Below are 17481 nucleotides of genomic sequence, written 5' to 3'. Positions count from 1 at the left end.
TTTTTGAGACAAGATCTTACTCTGTCACCCAGGCTAGATTGCAGTGGCACGATCTTGGCTCACTGCAGCCTTGACCTCCCCAGACTCGCGCAGTCCTCCCATCTCAGCCTCTCAAGTAGCTGGGACTACAGGCATGTGCCACTATGCCCAGCTAATTTTTGTATTTTTTGTATAGACAGGGTCTTTCCACGTTGCTCACGCTGGTCTCAAACTCTTGGGCTCAAGTGATCTGCCTGCCTCAGTCTCCCAAAGTACTGGGATTACAGGTGTGAGCCACTGCACCTGGCCTGCTTTTTCTTTACATGTATTTTTACTGCTGAGCCAAAAACAAAAGAAGAAAAAGATACTTGGTTGGGTGTGGTGGCTCATGCCTGTAGTCCCAGCTACTCAAGAGGCTGAGGCAGGAGAATCTCTTGAACCCAGGAGGTGGAGGTTGCAGTGAGCCGAGATCATGCCACTGCCCTCCAGCCTGGGCGACAGAGTAAGACTCTGTCTCAAAAAAAAAAAAAAAAATCCTGAAAATGCATTTTCTTCTTTAAAAAAGTTTTTAATTTTTATGGGTGTATAGTAAGTATATATTTTATGGGGTACATGAGATACTTTGATACAGACATACAATTTATAATAATCACATTAGGGTAGATAGGGTATCCATTACCTCAAGCTTGTATTACTTCTTTGTGTTATGAGCATTCCAAATATACTCTTTAAGCTATTTTAACTGTACAATAAATTATTGTTGACTGTACCTACCTTGTAGTGCTATCAAATACTAGCTCTTATTCCTTCTATCCAATTATATTTTTGTGCCTATTCCCCCATCCCCAGTACCCTTCTCAGCCTCTGGAAACCATCATTCTATTCTTTATCTCCATGAGTTCAGTTGTTTTAATTTTTAGTTTCCATAAATGAATGAACATATGTGAAGTTTGAATTTCTATGCCTGGCTTATTTTCACTTAACATAATGTCCTCCAATTCCAACCATGTTGTTGGAAATGACAGGATCTCAATTTTTTTAAAATTATTATTAGGGCTGAATTGTGCTCCGTTGTATGTGTATACCACATTTTCTTTATCCATTTATCTGCCGATGGACACTTAGGTTGCTTCTGAATGTTGATTTACAGATTAGTACAGCCGCTATGGAGAAAGCTTTATACTGTTCTCCATGGTGGCTATACTAATTTACATTTCTACCAACAGTGTATGAGGGTTCCCTTTTCTCCACATCCTCACCAGCATTTGCTATTGCTTGTCTTTTGGATAAAAGCCATCATAAGTGGGGTGAGATGATATCTCATTGTACTTTTGATTGACATTTCTCTGAGGATCGGTGATGTTGAGCACCTTTTCATGAACCTGTTTGCCGTTTGCGTGTCTTCTTTTGAGAAATGCTTATTCAGTTCTCTTTTCCATTTTTTAATCAGATTATTAGGTTTTTTTTTCTACTGAGTTGTTTGAGCTTCTTCTGTATTCTGGTTATGAATCCCTTGTCAGATGTATAGTTTGCAGATATTCTTCTCCCACTCTGTGGTTGTCTGTTCATTTTGTTGATTGTTGCCTTTGCAATGCGAAAGCTTTTAAACTTGATGTGATTCCATTTGTCCATTTTTGCTTTGGTTGCCTTTCCTTTTGGGTTACTACTCAAGTATTTGCCCAGACTGATGTCCTGGAGAGTCTCCCCAAGTTTTTTTTTTTTTTTTTTCATAGTTTCTGGTCTTAGATTTAAGTCTTTAATTCATTTTGATTTGATTTTTGTATTTGGTGTGGGATGGGTTCAAGTTTTATTCTTCTGCATATGGATGTCTGTTTTTCCCAGCACCATTTATTACAGAGACCCTCCCCAATGTATGTTCTTGAAACCTTGCTGAAAAATAAGTTCAATGTAGACGTGTGGATTTATTTCTGGGTTCTGTATTCTGTTCCATTGGTCTCTGTGTCTCTTTTTATGCCATTACTATGCTGTTTTGGTTACTATAGCTTTGTAGTATAATTTGAAGTCAGGTAATATATGGTAATGTACTATAATTCCTCCAGTTTTGTTCTTTTTGCTCATGATGGCTTTGGCTATTCTGGGTCCATATAAATTTTAGGATTATTTTTTCTGTTTCTGTGAAAAATGTAACTGGTATTTGATAGGGATTGCATTTAATCTGTACTACGCATTGCTTTGGGTAGTATGGGTGTTTTAAAAACATTGATTCTTCCAAAACACGAACATGGAATATTTCTCTGTTTTTATGTCCCCTCAATTTCTTGCATTAATGTTTGTTTACTCATAAAGACAAAAGGCCGATTGTTACCAAAATCACACGTACAATTCAGTTGTACATAAAAATAATGGCTTTTCTTCCAACTGCTTATTATGCAGTTTGCATCTTTTCTTCTTCTCTGTCCTCAAGCCAAACAAGCAAAATCTAGATCTTGGTATATGTTGGAGTTTTATCCATTTTCTGCCAGTTTGTATTACTTTCTCCCCTCTCCTTTCAAACATACATGCATGCATACTTTTAGTCAAAATACGTGTTCTTTTTTTTTTTTTTTTTTNTTTTTTTTCTTTTGAGACAGAGTCTCACTTGGTCACTCAGGCTGTAGTGCAATGGTTCGATCTTGGCTGCAACCTCCGCCTCCCAGGTTCAAGCGATTCTCCTGCTTCAGCTTCCCAAGTAGCTGGGATTACAGGCGTGTGCCACGATGCCCAGCTAATTTTTTTGTATTTTTAGCCACCATATTGGCTAGGCTGGTTTTGAACTCCTGACCTTGTGATCTGCCCACCTTGGCCTCCCAAAGTGCTGGCATTACAGACGTGAACCACCGTGCCAGACCAAAATGTGTTCTTGTAGAGAGCCCACTAACCTGTACTCCATACTCATAATCCCAGATGTAAACTTTTTGTTTTAAATATTTTTCTCTGTCTCCTTTAGCCCTACTTACTTTTGCTTCTCTAACTAAGCTTGCTAGATTTAGTAAGTAACCATACAGAATGGCCAGTTAAATTTGAATTTCAGGTCAACAGCAAGTGATTTTTTTTAGTATAAGTGTGTCCCATGCAATATTGGCATTATTTTTGCCCTATCTCTGACAACATTTCCCACTTGGTCCTTTGGAAAATTCACGTTACTGTCAAAAACTCACCAACTGTACCCCCCTTTTTAAGACATTTGTTCTGCTTCCTCCCCCTGACCGAAACCAGGTCTTTCCTTGAAGGCTGTATTTCAGTGGTTTCTCTGTAGTTTCTTTAGTGGTTTCTCTCACAACCTCTAATTTACTGGAAAGAGTGATGTTGGTATAATTCTTACTTCCTGTTGCTCTTTTCAAACTGTTCGCACCATCATTACTCTACAGCTTCTCTTGAAAAGTCGAAAGCATGCTGTCTCGTTACAGTCTTCTACTGAATTATAAGACTTTGTCTTACCTCTAGCCTTAAACCTTATCTTTAGTACCCAGCTCCAGACTCTTCTAGGCTTCAGACTCTAATTGTCTGCTGGAAACTTCCACTTGAATAGCTCAAATATATATATATATATTTGTAATGGAGTCTTACTCTGTTGCCCAGGCTGGAGTGCAGAGTACAGAGGCACGATCTTGGCTCACTGCAACCCTCGTCTTGGGGTTCAAGCAATTATCCTGCCTCAGCTTCCCAAGTAGCTGGGACTACAGGCACATGCCACCATGCCCGGCTAATTTTTGTACTTTTAGTGGAGATGGGATTTCACCATGTTGGCTGAGCTAGTCTCAAGCTCCTGACCTCAGATGATCCGCTGGCCTCAGCTTCCCAAAGTGCTGAGATTATAGGCATGAGCCACATGCCCAGCCACACTTGAATATATTTAAAGCAATTTAAACTCTGACATGGCTTCGGTTCTATTAAAGCATTTTGAAAATTATTCTTGTATACCAGCAATGGCACCCCAAAAACTGAATCACTTTTAATGTGTTTCCATTTGTAATCTGGTCTTCCCTTTAATAGATGCCTATAAGAAAATCTTAGAAACCACAATGACTCCAACTGGAATAGATACTGCTAAACTGTATCCCATTCTGATGTCATCTGGACTTCCCAGGGAAACTCTTGGACAGATATGGGCCTTAGCTAATCGAACTACACCTGGCAGACTTACAAAAGAAGAACTTTATACCGTTCTCGCCATGATAGCAGTAACACAGGTAAACTGTGTTTCTGAAGTTAGATCAAATAACTTCATTAATATAAATTGAAACTATATGAAATCTTTTTTACTACGTTGTATAACTCCTTGTACATTAAAATTTGATCATTTTCAGTTTATAGTATCTCAAAAATGTACAGTTTATGTGATGTGCATAATAGTAAATTATTTAAGACTTGTTTTGTTTTGTTTTTGAGACTGAGTCTCACTCTATTGCCCAGGCTGGAGTACAGTGCCTGCTACTACACCTGGCTAATTTTTGTATTTTTAGTAGAGACGGGGTTTCACCATGTTGGTCAGGCTGATCTTGAACTCCTGACCTCGAATGATCCACCCGTGCCGGCCTCCCAAAGTGCTGGTATTACAGGCGTGAGCCACAGCGCCCAGCTAAAGACTTTTATATATATTAGCATTTTCTCAACTTGAAAGTTAGTCAGTGATAGCTGAAATTACTCTGTCTCTTGAAGTCCTTGTCTAAAATTTCATACATATAGATAAAATATTCTCAGTCTGGTAGCAGTTTTTCTTTTATTGCAAAGTCATTTTAAATGGTTTGATCATATAGAATTAACCAAACTTGTTAGAGAAAGTGTCAGAACTGATATAGTTGGCCATTTCTTTATTAAATATTAGGTTTGTATTGACCTTGTAACTTTTTTCTTATATCAAATTCATGAGTTTTGAGATTGAGAGTGGAAACACACAAAGCTGCAGATTTTTACCTTTCTGTCTCTTTGCTAGATTTCGATCATATGTGGTTTACAAACTCCTAATCCATTTTCCTTCTGTCATTTGTAGAGGGGCGTTCCTGCAATGAGTCCTGATGCTTTAAACCAATTCCCAGCAGCTCCTATTCCAACTTTAAGTGGTTTTTCTATGACTCTGCCTACGCCAGTGAGTCAGACAACTGTGATACCATCTACCCCTGCGGGCTCCATGCCCCTCAGCCTTGGGCAGCCAGTCATGGGCATTAACCTTGTTGGACCAGTGGGTGGAGCTGCAGCCCAGGCTTCTGGTGGTTTCCTGCCAACTTACCCTGCAAATCAGGTAAATGGAGAAGCTGTGCATATTTCAAATAATTCCTCAAGGTGAATCTGGGAACCTTTTTTCCAGGGATACATAGAGTAGGTTGCTGGATTATGGTGAGCACATTTAAATTCTTAGGTTCTATCTTTCAGGAAAACTGCTAAACCTGAAATTAAAATACTTCAGTTTTTCACTTCCCAGATTAGCAAAAATGTTTTAAGTATATAATATTTAGTGTTATTGAAAATTGCTGGGCATAGTGGCTCGTGCCTGTAATCCTAGCACTTTGGGAGTCTGGGGCAGGCAGATCACCTGAGGTAAGGAGGTTGAGACCAGCCTGACCAACATGGAGGAACCCCATCTCTACTGAAAATAGAACATTAGTCGGGCATGGTGGCACATGCCTGTAATTCCAGCAACTCGGGAGTCTGAGGCAGGAGAATCCTGGGAGGTGGAGGTTGCAGTGAGCTGAGATCACACCATTGCACTCCAGCCTGGGCAACAAGAGCGAAACTCCGTCTCAAAAAAGAAAGACCTGGGTTTGGTCTTTATGCTGCCACTCGCTGTCTACAAGTCTTTAGACGAATTACTTAACCTTGTTGTGTCCCATTGGCTCATTTTGGGTTGGGTGTGGTGGCTTATGCCTATAATCCCAGCACTTTGGGAGGCTGAGGCCAGTGGATCACAAGGTCAGGAATTCAACATCAGCCTGGCCAACATGGTAAAACCCTGTCTCTACTGAAAATACAAAAATTAGCTGGATGTGGTGGCACATGCCTGTAGTGCTAGGTATTTGGGAGGCTGAGGCAGGAGAATCGCTTGAACCTGGGAGGCAGAGGTTGCAGTGAGCTGAAATCGCGCCAGTACATTCCAGCCTGGGTGACAGAGTGAGACTCAGTCTCAAAAAATAAAAAAATAAAAAAAAAGAAAATGCAGGGTAAACGTAACTAATACACTCTAGGCTTATTGTTACAGCCTTGTTGAAAGGCAGACTTGGCAATAACTATCAAAATTCTACATGTCCAGCTGGGCGTGGTGGTGTATAGGTGTAGTCCCCGCTACTCTGGAGGCTGAGACAGGAGGATCGTATAAGACCAGGAGTTCAAGTCTGCGGTGAGCTATGATTATGATCATACCATTACACCCCAGCTTGGCAACAGAAGGAGACCCTGTTTAAAACAAAACAAAACAAATACCTCAGCACGTATATATCTTCTGTCCCAGCAGTCACATTGTTAGAAATCTGTCTCAAGAAATAGTCACTCAAATTAGCAAAGATATGCAAGAATTTGTTTTGTAACATTGTTAGAGTAAAAAGTAAAAGAAGAAAAAAAAACAGGGAGAAAGGTTAAATAAATTTTAGTTCATCCACACAGTGGAAAACTAATCATTAAACTGAATGAGATAGATCTACATGTACTGCAGGGAGATGTGTCTTTGTTATATAGTTAAAGTATAGAGCAATATAGTGTAAGCTCATTTTTCTTTAAAACAAATGAGCTGTTAACTACTTCTGAAGTGTGGGATTAGGAGTCATTGTTCACTTTTTATACATGTATGTGATTGGTTATGATGAGCTTGTGTCAATTTGCAAACATGCATGGTATGTCTATATGACTTTTTTTTTTTTTTTTTTTTTTTTTTTTTTTTTTTTTTTTTTTTTTTTTTTTTTNACCTTTTTAATTTATTTATTTGAGACGAGTCTTGCTGTGTTGCCCAGGCTGGAATGTGGAATGCAGTGGCATGATCTTGGTTCACTGCCACCTCCGCCTCCCAGGTTCAAGCCATTCTCCTGCCTCAGCCTGCCAACTAGCTGGGATTACAGGTGCCTGCCACCACATCCAGCTAGATATATCTTTTAAAGATGGTAGACGCTCAGTAATCCAATAAAATTCAGCTATTTTAAAAATGTATAAATTATTATTATTATTATTATTTTTTTTTTTTTACAGTCACCCAGGCTGGAGTACGGTGATGTGATCTTGGTTCACTGCAACCTCCGCCTCCTGGGTTCAAGGGATTCTCCTGCCTCAGCCACCCATGTAGCCGAGTCTACAGGCTCATGCCACCATGCCCAGCTAATTTTTGTATTTTTAGTAGAGACAGGGTTTTGCCATGTTGGCCAGGCAGGCTGATCTCAAACTTCTGACCTCAGGGATCTGCTGGCTGATCTCAAACTTCTGACCTCAGGAGATCCACCTCCCAAAGTGCTAGGATTATAGGTATGAACCACTGGGCCTGGCCTAGATTAGCTATTTAGACCAGTCTTTTACCATTTGTACCAGAGAGTATCTAAAATTACAAAACAGGATTCTGGCCTTAAGCACTTGAGTTAATGTACCTAGACTCAGAAATTTTAAAGGCAGTCTTTGAGATTGACTCTTGGAGATTTGTTGTGCATTTATTTTACCAGTCAGTGCTATTTATTTAAATGTCCTTTATAAACTTAGGTAGTAAAGCCAGAAGAAGACGACTTCCAGGATTTTCAAGATGCTTCTAAGTCAGGATCCCTTGATGACTCGTTCAGTGATTTCCAAGAGTTGCCTGCTTCTTCAAAAACAAGTAACTCCCAGCCTGGAAATAGGTAGAAAAGAGTTTGATATATTTAATATTGTATTTAATCGTTAAGAAAGAGGCATCCATAATAAGAAGGCTAGGTGTGAGGAATTTAAAAAATTAAATTTTACTCTGCAAATTTCTCTCCCCTTTGTCCACCTCAAATTTCAGCCCCTACTGTTTCCTCCCAGTACACACCTGCCTGCCAATACCCTTTTTTACCTGTGCCAAACCTGTGTTATAGCTAAGAGCATCTGTGCAGTGATGACTTCATGTTCCTGTATTAAAAGGCAGGTCTTCAACTGTTGAAAAGTTTTTTAGGCAGGAGCACATAATTTTACATTTTTGTAATGTAATATAATGTACTGTTGCTTTTCCGTAGAACTATAATTCAGAACTCTAAATAATCATATTTATTCACATTTCTTGTATATTTGACATCAGTGTCTTTTAAGCCTTCAGATTTCTGTTGTTTGCATAAACATTTGTCTAAGGTTTTAAACGCCACCTTAACCTTCACCACTTGGACGTAGTGGTGCATCCCTGTTTTCCCAGCTGTCCCAGCTACTTGGGATGCTGAGGCAGGAGAATCACTTGAACCCAGGAGGTTGAAACTGCAGTGTGCTGTGATTATGCCTCTGCACTCCAGCCTGGTGACAGAGCAAGACGCTGTCTCAAAAACAAAAAGTAAAAATAAAAATTCACAAAGGTTAATGTATAGGGGTTTGGAGTTGATTAGTTTATTTTGCTGAGATCAAAATATTCTTTTGAAATGCATATATTTAGCAGGGTAAGCAACTAAATAAAACTATCTACCACAGTCATATGGAGTGATTGTAAAACACTAATAGATTCACTAGAGAAAATGCAAAATACTTTTTTTGGCCAATTTTTTTAAGTCTTACTTTTTAGTAGAATACAGGTTCTTAAATGTAAAATCAATATGCCTTTCTCACTTGAGTATTTTCATTGTACGAAAGGGCAGAAATAACTGTTTTCATGTTTGGAACAGATGATAACTGTATGTAACTGGCATAAACACTTTCACAGTGACTACAGTGGTTTTTTAAAATAATAACAGGAGAACTAGAATGAAATATTCATTTGCAGTATGCATAAAATTACATTCTAAGTCATAACTTACTGTGAATGGAATTTTGTTGACTTTAATCAGCAAGAAGTAGTTCATTACCCTAAAGATCTTTTTTTTTTTTCAATTCTGTGAATATAATTTTAAAATTAATAAGTAAGTGTCACATTTAGTAGAAAGATTTTTACCGATGAGCTGTAAATGGCCATCACTAAAGTTGGAGGGATCATGAAAAATAAATCATTCAACTTTTTGGGTTTTTTTTTTCCCTAAAATGTTAATTGCCTTTATTCCCATGTAATATTCTGTATGGTGAACTGTACTTTAATTACTTATGGAACTTTTAAAAAGTCAACTTACAATATATAGACGATGACTTATTTCATTTGTCAAGATCAGTTATATAGCAGTTGTTTGGTGGTGATGTGAAATCATAATATTTGATGGCATTAAGTCCTAAAGGACTGTGTACCCATTAGCATGCAGCTGCCAGAGCCTAGTTTTTACCTTACTTGTAAGCCACTGATAAGAAGATGTAAATGTCTGTGGAAAGATTTTTTTGCTCCAGGGCAAAGAACTCCATAGAAATCCATTTATATAACTTGTACATGGTATTGAATGACAAGAACTAGTGGTGGAATGTAGTCATTCATATGTAAAGGTACTTCTTCCAGGGAGCTGCCTGGGTCTGATAAGGGAAGAAGAAGAAGAAAAAAAAAAGTAATGCTTTTATAGTATATGTTTAAGCCTTCTAAGAATGACCCATACAGATACTACTTATTACGCTATTTTTCCATCCAGCAAGAAATATGTCCACAGGCAAAAGTATCTTTATCTAATTTTGAAGTGATTGTTGTTTTGTTACAAAGATAGCTTCTGGAACCACTGATGTGATCCTTGTAAAAATGCAAATTGTATTAACTCTGCTGCAGCTTATCAGATGTATGCACTTCTGCCAGTAGGCAGTGCAGTACGATCAAAAGAAGAACAATTTACATCTTGGCTTGAATGACATTTCATAAATAGATTTTTATCTTAACTATTCTACCTCTGCACTCTGAACCCATTTAAGATAATTTATATTAAGGTTAACATGATTTATTTTAAAATATTGTGTATACATACGTGGATCAGTTCACTTTTACAGTTTTATGGTCGTAAAGTTAAAATTGCAGGAAGTCATCCTTTAATAATCTACTTCCAATGCCATTCCAATTGTTGTTAAGGCTTAAAGAGGCACTTAGACAGTCAACATGGTTCTGGCCCCTCTTCATTTAATCAGGAAAAAAAATGATTGTTTGGGTATTGTTTTTTGTCTTTTTTTTTTTTAAAGGACATTGTTTTTAGTTTTGTGGTATATATGTATACTATTTAGTTTCTCACTTTTAAAGCAGACAGCCATGAGTTTTAATGAAATACTTGTTTGCTATTTTAATTCTAACTTCCTTTTTGATGATAAGGGCAGAATTCGGGGTCATCAAAAGTTTCTTTTTCCCTTTAGTGCCCCTTCTTTGTTGATGCCACTTCCTGGAACTAAAGCATTGCCTTCAATGGACAAATATGCTGTATTTAAAGGAATTGCAGCTGATAAATCTTCTGAAAATACTGTTCCACCTGGAGGTAAAAACAATTGGTAAATTCATAAACTTGTGAATGCTAAATTGCAAAATATTTAAATTGTATGAATCTTTAAGTGGTGGTCTTCTGTGCTAAATGTGTAAAATGCTTATACCACACGTTAAGAGTGTTTGGTTAAACCAATCTGCCTCACTTCCTGGAGTTGTGATTTCAAGATTCCTAACCTTAATTGAGCTCCATCCTTTCTATCATAGATCCTGGTGATAAATATAGTGCTTTCAGAGAACTCGAACAGACAGCAGAGAATAAACCTTTAGGTAAGTTTTTGAGTCCCTAAAAGGATAAATTATTTCCATTTTTAATTTTAAAAAAAGGGATTTTTGATGGTTTTTTCAGTGGCATTCCTTTGTGTTAGTGTGTGTGTGTTCAGGACTAAAAACCTGAATGGATGAAACAATATGGTATAGAAGTGATTTTTATAATAGATAACTCAAGCTGTAAGTATTATAATTCAAAAAACCTTAATAATAGCTACCATGTTTAGGCCCGGTGTGGTGGCTCATGTAATCCCAGCACTTTGGGAGGCTGATGTGGGTGGATCACCTGAGGTCAGGAATTTGAGACCAGCTTGGCCACATGGTGAAACCCCATCTCTCCTAAAAATGCAAAAAAGTTAGCTGGGTGTGGTAGCGCGTGCTGTGGTCCCAGCTACTCAGGAGGCTAAGGCACAAGAGTTACTTGAACTCAGGGAGGCAGAGGTTGCAGTAAGCCAAGATCATGCCAATCATGCCATTGCACTCCAGCCTGGCGACAGAGCGAGACTCCATCTCAAAAAAAAAAAATCATGATAGGCACTAAATGGGGGATTATCTAGTAGAAGAGGAATAAGATTACTTCTTATGGTTCTGGAAATTACAAGGAGAGAAATGTGCTTCAGTTATTGGGAATTATTTATTTTGTAAAATGTAAGGCATGCCAGGCACAGTGGCTCATGCCTGTAATTCCAGCACTTTGGGAGGCCAAAATGGGAGGATGACTTGAGCCCAGGAGTTTGAGACCAGCCTGGGTAACATAGTGAGACCCTGCCTCTACAAAAAAAGTAAAAAATTTAAAATAATACAATACAATTAGTCAAATGTGGTGGTGCTCAGCTGTGGTCCTAGCTACTTGAGAGGCTGAGGTAGGAGAATTGCTTGAGCCTTGGAGTTCAAGGCTGCAATGAGCCATGATTGTGCCACTGTACTCCAGCCTGGGCAGCAAGCAAGACACTGTCTCAATCAATCAGTTAAAATAAAACAAAATAAAATTTAGGACAAATTCCAAATTAATATAGTTTCCTCTGAAGATAGGACATTCCCTTTCACAGGAAGCTTGCAAGACAGGTTAAATTCCCTTGTCAAACGAAAGTTGTGGTTGCTCTGATATATTATACTGTTCAACGAGGCTTGAATTGTTAGCAGTACAGCAATCTGTGGACTGTAAAGGCAACAACTAGTCTTTTTTTTTTTGAAACAGTTTTATTCTTGTCACCCAGGCTGGAGTATAATGGCATGATCTTGGCACACTGCAGCCTCCACCTCTTGGGTTCAAACCATTCTCCCATCCCAGCCTCCCGAGTAGCTGGGATTACAGGCATCTGCGACCATACCTGGCTAATTTTCGTATTTTTAGTAGAGATGAGGTTCCACCATGTTGGCCAGGCTGGTCTCGAACTCCTGACCTGAAGTGATCTGCCCGCCTCAGCTTCCCGAAGTGCTGAGATTCCAGACATGAGCCATCACACTTGGCCAATCTTTCACTTTTCAAGATTTTTTTTTTTTTCTGTTACTGTTACAGTACCTGGTACCATTATTATTTGTTATTTTTTTAGCTTTTCACTCATGATCTGGAAAGAAAACATTCCAGAATAGCATTATTAAAAGCAACTTGAGGCCAGACACGGTGGCTCATGCCTGTAATCCCAGCACTTTGGGAGGCCCAGGCGGGCAGATGATGAGGTCAGGAGTTTGAGAGCAGCCTGACTAACATGGTGAAACCCCATCTCTACTAAAATTACAAAAATTAGCCAGGTGTGGTGACACATGCTTATAATCCCAGCTACTTGGGAGGCTGAGGCAGGAGAACTGCTTGAACATGGGAGGTGGAGGTTGCAGTGAGCCAAGATCACACCACTGCACTCCAGCCTAGGCAACAGAATGAGACTATCTCAAGAAAAAAAAAAAAAAAAAAAAAAAAAAAAAAAAAAAAAAAAAAAAAAAAAAAAAAAAAAACAACAACTTGATTAAGGCATAGTTGCTACTACATATCATAAAGCAAGTACAAGGTATTTTATGTTCACAGAGGTATAATACAGTACTGTCTTACATCTATAATACTAGAGGGTACAATTAAAAAGGCATTATATAAGGTTTGATTCTACTTTTCCAGCAGAGAGCCCAAAGGATGGTATGACACAGCTCTTGTACAGAAATGCACTTTCTTAGCTAGGATTTTCTTTCATTAGTAGCATGCTTGTAGATGCTCACTTTTCTTCATGAACATCAGCTAAAAATAATTTAAAAACCAACAACCAGATGAAACGTTGGATTCATACAGAGATGACCAAGTGGGGGCAAGCAGGACTCAACCAAACTCGTATTTTACCAAATCCTTCATGTTTGAGTGGTGAGAGCTCTGTGAAAGAAGGGAATGGCCAGTAGCACTTCAAAGCCTGGCCACAACCAAAACACAGGATCATTTCAATCAGAAGCAGTAACCAAACAGTGCTCACTTAGTGTGTTCAGGAATGCCCACGTCAATATTCAGTCATCTGCTCACCCATCCAGGAAGAATGGGTGATCAGTTACTATACTTTGCTCGTGTTAAACTAAATTACCACTTTATAAGATTTTCAAGATTGGCTGTAATTTAACGAGAAAGATGAAGAGAGAGGGGTTTATATGCATGCGTGGTTACCATCTCTGATAGTAAGACTTAGAGTACAAGGGAATATAAAATGATAATTTGAGAGCTATATATGTAAAAACCTTATGTTTGTGGTTAAATCCTACTATAAACATGATTCGTAGGGCTTAGATAACCCATAGGTCAGTTTATCTTCTCCAGAGCTTAACTATGCATGCCATGAAACTCTAATGAGAATTTCCTTCTGGGAATAATGCCACATTCTGTCTTTATGCACGGAATGCTTGAACTTGGGGTATCCTTCAATCTTTTGTTTCCACCCTTCTGCCAAGGGTCAGGGATAGAAGGTAGGTAGCTATGGTAGAAATTGTACTGCTTAATCATCTCTAAAAAAGGGAAGCCGACCTCTTATAAAACTATTCAGTCCCTTATAGCTGTTAGGTTCTAGAAATGTTTCCTTGTGTTTCATCCAAGCTTTTAGAACATAATAGCTATTTCTTCCTCAGTACCTATGTCAGATAAACACTGGGAGTATGGAGATAAACCTGAGGGGAACTTTTGACTTGTTGGGTTTTCATTTGCACCTAGCAATGCTTTCATCAACACCTGGGCCAAGACAAGTTTGGAGTAAAGAGCACATGGTTCAACATGAAGGTTCTTGTGTAATATGACATTAATAGCCATAGTGTATATTCCTGTAATAGACAATGGGAAAAATGTAAGCAGTAACGTACCTTAGTCCTGCATTTTCAATCCTTTTTTTTTTTTTTTTTTTTTTTTTTTCCATGGAGGGATGTTGTCAGATAGGTTTGCAAAATATTTTCCCTCAGTCTGTGGCTTGTCTTTTTATTTTCTTTGTTTGTTCATTTTTTTGAGACAGTATCTTGCTCAGTCATTCAGCACCTGGAGTGCAGTGGTGCAGTCACAGCTAACTGCAGCCTCCAACTCCTGGGATCAAGCAATTGTCCTGCCTCAGCCTCCCGAGTAGCTAGTACTGTAGACGTGTACCACCACCATGGGGTCTTGCTCTGTTGCCCAAGCTAGTCTTGAACTCCTGGCTTCAAGCAATCCTTCCAGCTCAGCATCCCACAGTGCTGGGAGCCACCATGCCATCCAAATTTCAGTACTTTTTTTTTTTTTTTTTTTTTGAGACGGAGTCTCACTGTGTCGCCAGGCTGGAGTGCAGTGGTGCAGTCTCAGCTCACTGCAACCTCCACCTCCCGGGTTCAAGTGATTCCCCTGCCTCAGCCTCCCGAAAAGCTGAGATTACAGGCACGCACCACCATGCCCGGCTAATTTTTTGTATTTTAGTAGAGACGGGGTTTCACCATGTTGGCTAGGTTGGTCTCGATCCCCTGACCTTGTGATCCACCCACAGCCTCCCAAAGTGCTGGGATTACAGGTGTGTGCCACCGTGCCCGGCCCAAATTTCAGTACTTTTTAAACAAAGTTCCAGATTGTTGTTATTTTCATTTGCTTGCTTTCATTCCTACCTTAACTTTAATATTAACGTTTTCCAAGTAGAGTTGCCAACTTTGTTCATTTTAGTAAAATAGATTTTCTTTTCCTAAATGGTGTCATACCTTTTTTGTACTCATTAAAAAATACATTGGCTTGACTTCATCAAAGTATATTAGTATCTTAGATTTTTTTTTTTTTTTTTTGAGACGGAGTTTAGCTCTTGTTGCCCAGGCTAGAGTGCAATGGCTTGATCTTGGCTCACCGGAACCTCTGCCTCCCGGGTTCAAACAGTTTTCCCGCCTCAGCCTCCTGAATAGCTGGGATTATTGGCGTGGACCACCACGCTTGGCTAAGTTTTTTAATTTTTTAATAGAGACGGGGTTTCTCCATATTAGTCAGGCTAGTGTCGAACTCCCGACCTCAGGTGATTTGCCCACCTCAGCTTCTGGGATTACAGGCATGATCCATTGCGTCAGTCCAGTATCTTAGAATTTATGAAGAATCTTACAGTATCGTGTTCAGAGCTGTGGGTTTCTTAGGTTACTGAATGACAGAGTTTAATAATATTTCCTTTTTTCCATCTTCACAGTTTAAGCCGTAAACTAAAGTAAATGAGGAAAATGTTCTAATAAAGAAATGACATATTTTTATTAAAGTTTTAGCAAAAAAGTGGTTTCTTTTGAGATTTTTTTAGAGCCTAAAAAGTGACAGAGAGGGAAACTGACAAGAATGTAGACATTAACCACAAAGCTAGTCATGAAATAATATGCTTAATATGCCTTCTGATAGACAAGCTTCCATTGACCGTGACTAATTTATTTGCCAACAGATTCCCGTTGTAAACCCACCCATTTTTATTTCCTTTTAACCCTTTCACCCAGCTTGCATTTCTAATGGAAAAGCTTACAATTCATCAGTAAGTGTAGTTTGCTGTGGTGATTCAAACAAACAAACAAAGCAATACTTGTCAATTTCACAGATACTTCAAAGCAACACATTAAAAATTTAGGCTGTGATAAAATTGGCTTCTTGCAACCTATACATTTAAAGAAATAATACAAATATCAGTGATACTAAAGTTCTAGGGTGATTTTTAAAATTTTACATCTTCTGTCAGTTTGTGAAATTGACTTGAGTTTTTACTAGTGGTACGTCTTATAAATTACAAGAAATCTGAATGCTGTTCCTCTCTTATTAGATGAATTCCTTGGTGTTGGTGAATTATGCTGGTGAATTGGTTAAGTATCTCAGGTTAGGCAGAAAATCAGCTTGTTTTGTTTTTGGTGCTTTTTTTTTTCATCTGCTATATCCAAGTATATATCTTGTTACAAGCACAGTATTTTTTTATTGAGACAGAGTTTCGTTCTTGTTGCCCATGCTGGAGTGCAATGGCGAAATCTTGGCTAGCTGCAACCTCCGCCCCCAGGGTTCAAGTGATTCTCCTGCCTCAGCCTCCCAAGTAGCTGATATTACAGATGCCTGCCACCACACCCAGCTAATTTTTGTATTTTTAAATAGTGACGAGGTTTCCTCTCCTTGGCCAGTCTGTCCTTGAACTCCTGACCTCATGATCCACCTGTCTCGGCCTCCCAAAGTGCTGGGATTACAGGCATGAGCCACCACACCTGGCCGGCTGGCCCTAACTTTTTATTTTTTGGGTGAGGAAATTAAAGCTTATATTTTAATTTACTTAATTTTTATTTTTTTAAAGATGGAGTTTCACTATGTTGGTCAGGCTGGTCTTGAACTCCCAACCCCAGGTGATCCGCCCACCTCGGCCTCCAGAGTGCTTGGATTACAGGTGTGAGCCACCACGCCTGGCCAATTTACATAATTTTAATCTCCAGAAATGGCAGTCATATTTTTTTTGTTTTTTTGTTGAGATGGAGTCTTACTCTGTCGCCAGGCTGGAGTGCAGTAGCGCAATCTTGGCTCACTGCAACCTCTGCCTCCCAGGTTCATGCAATTCCCCTGCCTCAGCCTCTCGAGTAGCTAGGATTACAGGCCTGAGCCACCACGCCCAGTTAATTTTTTTTTTGTATTTTTAATGCAGACGGGGTTTTACCATGTTGACCAGGCTGGTCTTGAACTCCCAACCTGAGGTGATTCACCCGCCTTAGCCTCCCAAAGTTCTGGGATTACAGATGTGAGCCACTGCTGCCAGGAAGCAGTCATATTTTTTAATAATAAATGATGATGTTTGGTATAGCTATATTTATTTGTTTATTCATTTTTCTTTTCTTTCTTTTTTTTTTTTTTTTTTCATTTATTTTCACACTTCTTGCCCAAGCTGTAGTACAATGGCATGATCTCAGCTCACTGCAACCTGCACCTCCCAGGTTCAAGCGATTCTCCTACTTCATCCTCCCGAGTAGCTGGGATTACAGGCATGCACAAGCATGCCCTGCTAATTTTGTATTTTTTAGTAGAGATGGGATTTCTCCATGTTGGTCAAGCTGATCTCGAACTCCCGACCTCAGGTGGTCCGCCTGCCTTGGCCTCCCAAAGTGCTGGGATTACAGGTGTGAGCCACCGTTCTCGGCCTTAGTTTTCTTTTTTGAGACAGAATCTTTCTCTGTCCCCCAGGCTGGAGTGCAGTGATGGGATCTTGGCTCACTGCAACCTCTGCCTCCCAGGTTCAAACAATCCTTTTTCTCAGCCTCCCGAGTAGCTGGGATTACAGGCATGTTCCTCC

At 39.2% G+C, this 17481-nt stretch overlaps 1 protein-coding gene across 1 annotated transcript in view; it reads left to right on the top strand.

Annotated features, from left to right (window-relative positions):
* SYNRG (synergin gamma) overlaps nt 1-17481 on the top strand; it is a 95934-nt gene that overhangs the window by 32773 nt on the left and 45680 nt on the right. The window contains exons 7-11 of the mRNA XM_037742446.1: nt 3973-4169; nt 4970-5218; nt 7648-7781; nt 10345-10463; nt 10676-10738. Coding sequence (XP_037598374.1) covers nt 3973-4169; nt 4970-5218; nt 7648-7781; nt 10345-10463; nt 10676-10738 — 762 coding nt within the window. The remainder of the gene's footprint in view (nt 1-3972; nt 4170-4969; nt 5219-7647; nt 7782-10344; nt 10464-10675; nt 10739-17481) is intronic.

This window comes from Cebus imitator, unplaced genomic scaffold (genome assembly GCF_001604975.1).
Source record: "Cebus imitator isolate Cc_AM_T3 unplaced genomic scaffold, Cebus_imitator-1.0 Scaffold121, whole genome shotgun sequence".
In the NCBI taxonomy this organism is placed as follows: Eukaryota; Metazoa; Chordata; class Mammalia; order Primates; family Cebidae; genus Cebus; species Cebus imitator.
Note: the sequence above shows the minus strand (reverse complement) of the source record. Positions and strands in the feature narration are given on the sequence as shown.